Source organism: Epinephelus moara, chromosome 8, assembly GCF_006386435.1.
Source record: "Epinephelus moara isolate mb chromosome 8, YSFRI_EMoa_1.0, whole genome shotgun sequence".
In the NCBI taxonomy this organism is placed as follows: domain Eukaryota; kingdom Metazoa; phylum Chordata; class Actinopteri; order Perciformes; family Serranidae; genus Epinephelus; species Epinephelus moara.
This window is the reverse complement of record NC_065513.1, coordinates 23,017,442-23,023,441: the sequence shown is the minus strand read 5'-3', so window position 1 is coordinate 23,023,441 and position 6,000 is coordinate 23,017,442. Positions and strand designations below refer to the sequence as shown.

At 40.5% G+C, this 6,000-nt stretch overlaps 1 protein-coding gene across 4 annotated transcripts in view; it reads left to right on the top strand.

Moving 5' to 3' along the window:
- Positions 1–3,156: 3,156 nt before the first annotated feature.
- cux2b (cut-like homeobox 2b) overlaps positions 3,157–6,000 on the top strand; it is a 96,431-nt gene continuing 93,587 nt past the window's right edge. For 2 of the 4 annotated variants that reach the window (XM_050051147.1, XM_050051142.1), the window contains exon 1: positions 3,157–3,524. In XM_050051147.1, the coding sequence (XP_049907104.1) occupies positions 3,462–3,524 (63 nt within the window). In that variant the 5' untranslated portion in view covers positions 3,157–3,461. Of the gene's footprint in view, positions 3,525–3,714; positions 4,180–6,000 lie in introns of those variants that run through there. The other 2 variants (XM_050051144.1, XM_050051145.1) reach the window with 2 other exon arrangements.

Here is a 6,000-nt window from a genome sequence, read left to right as displayed (position 1 = left end):
AAGGAGAAGTGCTCACTAACACAGATTTAGACAGATTTGTGAACAATATTTGAGGGAAATGGTCTTTTGTGTGTATAGAAAAAGTTTTAGATCTTTGAGTTCAGCCCATGAAAAATGGGAGCAAAAACAAAAGTGTTGCGTATATATTTTTGTTCAGTGTACATAGGTGGATCATGAGACAATGGGCCCCCAGGCCCCACCCTCCTACATGGGAGCAAGACACAGAGTTTGTGGGGATTTTGCCTCTTTTTTATTATTGTTTTGTGTCTCTCTGTAGTTGTAATGCATCTTTTCATGATTTTGTGTCTCTGTGGAAATTTTGTGTGTAGTCATTTTGTTTCTCCTTGTGGTTGTGCTGTGTCTCTTTGTAGTTACTTTGTGTTGCTTTGTGGTTGTTTTGTGTCTCTTCGTTGTCATTTTCTTTTTCTTTGTGGTTGTTTTGTGTTTGTTTGTACTCGTTTTGTGTCTCTTTGTAGTTACTTTGTGTTGCTTTGTGGTTGTTTTGTGTCTCTTCGTCATCATTTTCTTTTTCTTTGTGGTTGTTTTGTGTTTGTTTGTACTCGTTTTGTGTCTCTTTGTGGTTGTTTTGCCCCTTTCAGTAGTTATTTTGTGTCTATTTGAATTTCTCTTTGTTGTCTTTTCGTGTCTTTCTGTGGTCATGGTGAGTGTCTTCCTGGTTGGTACATGTTTATTTAGTCATATTTTGCAGGTGAAGGCCAGGTGGGCAACCAGCACTTTGGGCCCCCAGGCCCGATAGGCCTGTTCAGTAATCCATCCATGTGTTCATATCCTCGAGGACAATAAGAGACACCTACTAATAGTAGCTGTAGAAACTTGTTGTAGACATGAAATGACGAAGACATGAGATCATTTGCTTGTAGAAATGTGGTTTAGGTGGTGCTTTGTACCACCATAAAATCCACAAATTAGCTCAAAGAAGCTTCTATCACTCATCAACAATATGCTATTTCATTAAATACACTGTCAGCATTTTCAAACAGATGTTCTGCCATTCTTCTCAAGAAACACAGTCATTTGAAATCCCTCATCCACTGACCTCATCAACACAATGATTTTCTTGCTCCTGGATAATTTCCCTTCTGTGCGCACAGTCCTCATTTTAAGTAACCGTGCATTACTTTTTAGATTAAGCTTTTTCAGAATAAGGTATTAATTTGAATGGGGTGACCAGGTTCCTGGAAGAGGCCCGTTGTGCTTTGTTGATCACAACGGTGAATGTGAGGTCAAGATTATATTCAGAAGTACAGAACTGATTGAGGCCATGAGATTCTGCTATTTTTCATTAGGCTGACTGTGGATTCAGGGGCCCGGCAGACAAAGCATCAGCCTCTGGAGGAGGAGATTGTGGGTTTAGGTCCCACCTGGGTCCCCACAAAGCCTGTGTGCTCCACATTCCTGTTGAGCCAGAACACAGTGTTCCTATCTGGCATCTAAAAATGTCTGCGATTACAAATACTTTGCTTGATCTGCTGGCAAAAGAGAGTTTTTCGGTCTGAGCAGGATGCACTATTGAACACGGACACAAGGTCAAAGATGCACTATGGGTCCTTACTCAGTGACATGTCCCGGCCCAGAAGTTCAGCTTATTGTGGTGTCACTCCTCACTCTCAGCTGACACTGCCCTTTTAACTCTCTGTCTCAGTGTGTCTCAGAGAGTTATTCTATATAAGGAAACAATCAGTTAATAACAAAATGTGCTGTAAACTGATGAGACCGTCTACTCCTGTTAATCAGCACAAAAACTTAGTCAAGAAACCAAAGATACAAATAAGGGCAGACTTTCTATTTTTTAAATTTACTAATATTTTTGTTTATACTTCATGAGTTGTAAAAATTAGAAGCTGTTCTCTATAGCTCAGTTGTGAATTCTGGTTTTCCTATTTATAATTATCTTCCTAGTTATATTTGAATCCTGCATTTTAGCCTCCCCCTAGAGCCACAAATAAAATGCAATAAGCAAAACTTTTAATAATCTTCCCCTTCCTTCCCCTTAGGTGTTTGTCTATGGCAGAGGAATATGTCATTGTCCCCTGCAGTGCTAAAAATATGACCCATGAGGATATTATTTTCTACCTGATTTTCATATTGGCTAGAAGCAATGTGCACTGTGAGGCTGGTGCACAGTGACCAGGAGGTGGAACGTGGACTTCACAGCTTGTTTTGATGGACACCTTCACTCAGTGATAATGGTGTAATTAATGGAGGAAATCACACAATGCTCATCTGCACATAACCTTGTTTCTAACACTGTGGTGTCAGCAGGGGGAGCACCTGGCACCAGTGCTGGAGCACTACAGCAGCCCATTTGTGCTTCCTGACCAGAGGAATGAGTTATTTTAAGTAGACAAAGAGCACACTAATGTTTTAATAAGTTAGACTAAGTAAAACATATACCACTTTACATCTGCTTAGAATATTGCTGCCATTCACTTTTATAGAGACTATTATATTGTTGTAATCCTAAAGCATATGTTTTATGGTCTTAAATTGCATGCATGCATATAAATTCTTATGCTTTCCTATTCATTTAAGTGCACAATTAAACAACATGACCAATAGAGTCATAGACTTTGACTATTTATGGATGCAAAGGCATTCACAATAATCCAAATACAGTAGAAAAAAAAAGAAGATATATACATATGAAATGTTCAATATTAAAAAGTGGGGGCTTAAACTTTAGCTATTATCCCAGGTAATAAAGTCTAGGTATAGTAAATGGGGTCTTGAAAATAATGTAAAAAGAATAAAGGCTACTCTGATAATTTGAATTCATGCTTAGCACTTGGCAACAATATTATTAAAAGATCTTAACTTATCTTATCTTCCCTTTAAAATGTGGACATAATCTGTATATGTGGTCACAGTGACAAAACGACATGTGGACTAATGTTAAGTGGCATTCTAATAATAGTTAGACTACATATGTCGATAATGCAGCCTATTTTAATTTCCAACACTGCCTCTAATTGCAGACTACTGTCCCGTATGCTCCTGTAATAAACACTGTAAAAAAAAAAAAAAAAAAAAAGTAGGCTTGGCTAAATTCCCTGAACTCCACTAATCTACACATCATCTCCTTCCCTTTTCCAGACGGTATTGATCAACCCCGTGCTTTACGTCAGTATTGATAACTTTGCCAAAGCAAAATCAAGTGCAATTGTCCAGTTAATGTTGGGGACGGAGGCACGGACACACTTGCTCTTTACTTTTCAAAGACCCGGGCACTTCGCCAAAAATATCGTCTACTTTTTCGCTTCTCACCGCCACAAAAACATGTTGGTAGACTTGTCAAACATATCGGTGGAGTCTCGTGTTAAGTCAGTTCGTTATTTTTTCTAAAAGTGGGACCGGTGATCGTAAACGTTGTTTAACGAGGGGGAATCCAGCCCACATATTTATTGCAGCCGCTGAAAAAAATCTCCTCAATATCCCCCAAGATGGCCGCCGATGTAGGATCGATGTTTCAATATTGGAAGAAATTTGATCTACGGCGGCTTCAGGTTAGTGCTATTCTCACCTTTCTCGGCTTATTTTTCCAGCGGTATGTCTTGTTACTGTACTCTGGTGTGTGTTGTGTCGTTTTGGGTGAATGTAAGGCGAAAGCTAGCGGTGTTTGCATTGATAGTTATTAGAAATTGATCTCTCTTCTGCCTTTGTTCAGTTCAATCATTGATCCGCGGTGGAGCGACCGTGGAGCAGCACAGCCTCTGTGTTAGCCACACCGATCTGGGATCAGCACCGCGGACAGCACTGGTGTTTACATGCATTAGCTTTTGTAGCTTTTTTACTCTTTATTGTCCGCGACAAGCACCGGCGTACTTACATGTACGGAAACTTTTAATGCGCCCCTGAATCTCTGTTCTTGGACGTAGGCTGTAACTTTTTTTACCCAGCTTAATGTTTTATGCGGTTTGTGTCGACGGCCGTCGCGTTGCTGCTGCATCTTTCAGTAGGCTATAGTACAATTATTGTAATTTTACATTTTTGTATCGTGAAGAATTTGCATGTCGGGAAGTTTTATTTGTGATTGGGAAAGTTTATTTTGTGGTCATTACACGTACTGTTCGGACATTTAGTGAAAAACATATTTTCCATTGGTGTCGACTGTACATTTAGACACGTTAGTCGCCACACTGACAGAGCAACATACAGCCAGTAAGTTGTCCTAAAAGACGAGCTTTTTAAGTGTTTAAACGCCGAAGCGCTGGACTCTCATGTCGCTGGCACAAACATGTCTTTAATTAATAGCGTGGAGAATGTGGCAGGTGAGCAGTTTGTTTGTATCACAGCCGTAACATGTACCTATATTAAATAGCATGTCAGCTCCGCAGCCTATAGCTTCACCCACTGAGCTCAAAGTTGAATTTATAAAGCACAGTGCTCACAGACTGTAGGTTGTATTTCTGAAAGCAAACGTTGGAATAAGGTTGGGAAAGCTAAACGCTGTTTTCAGTGTCCACTCCTCCACCCCCCCTCCTCTCCTCTCTCCTGAAGCCGCATAGGGCTGCTCGGCCGGGGGGGCTGTGTAATTGTATTCCCCGCTAATGTTTGTAAATCAGCCTCGGCCGGCGCAAGGGCAGCGTCTGTGCCGTTTGACTGATGTTCTGTAACATGAGAAATGACAGGAGCATGGCAGTCCGTGTCCCTCGGAAAAGCCTACCGAGGAGGAGAAATCAGATCTGGTGGCTCTCGGTTGTCTTGTGTTGGTCGAGTGTTATTCCAGCTCCCAGCCGCTGGACCTCTCTCTCATCCAGGCTGGGATCCGGAGGGGCGAGGGAGCTATTGTTGTTGCGGCTTCATGTAGCGTCCTCTCTGCAGGCTCTCATCCTCATGCACCCCGGCTCCAGAGGACCGTGGAGCATTTATGATAGATGTATACATTCAAGGTTTTTCATTAAATGTGACTGAGTAGCCTAGGAGCTAAATCTGAACTGCCCCTTAAGGATGCCCAAGCCATTACCTAGTGTCATGAGCGGTGATGTAGTGGTATATAATAAAAAAGGGTAGCCTCCAGTCTGTGACCATCGTAAGGCATACAGCCATTTATATGAGGGAAAATTCATGATACCTGCAGAAAAGTGTTAATTCATGCTTGTGTTCCCTTGAATGACCCTATCTGTAAATTAACTTTGATACCACTAGCTGTGAAATAGTGCCTAAATCTACTGCAGATGGATTATTGTCACTTTATAAAAATGGCTAAATAATTCCACCAATGAGGAAAAGGTGGAAGGTGGATCAAATGAATTTAAGTGTAGGATCCCTGGGTTTTGGCTTTTCAGTTACACATCTATGTAGTCCAGGATATATTGTGAACTAGACATAAAACTGTGTAATAGTGCAATCAGGCTATATTGTAAAAAATACACTCTTGCAGAAATACACACATTCGTCCACACAGTCTGTCTGAAAAATGAAAAAAGCTAAAATGCTCATAAAGATACAAATTGGCTTGAATTATAGCAACTATGAATAGCGCACATTGACTTTGTCTTCAGTGTCTGTAGAGTTTGGAAAAGTGCCCTTTTTTTGATGCTCTTCAAGCAGTTTGCCAATCAAACAAAGTTTTGTTGTTGGTAATGATCATGTGGCAAGATGTGTTATGTGATGTGATGGAAGTGGTTGTTTCATTTTCTGCTGAAATTTAGTGTCTTTAACACTGAAACATTTAATATTCCACAAGACTAGCATGGATCTGATCACAGTATCTTATTGTCATAAGCTCTGGTAAATATTCTCACAAGACTCTGGTTGCAAACATGCCTGTAGCTTAAATGTGACATCCTCAGCTACATGTCAGAAATCAATTAATTCACTTATTTCTCGTTCAGTCATGGTTGGGGCCAGTTCTGACCGTGTAAAATCACGACAGCTGTTTCCCCATTTAAGCCCACATAGAACAGCATTCTTGCTATATCATCTACAAGCTATTTATTTTAGCAGCTCACACCGGAACATTTATTTTCTCATTACAAG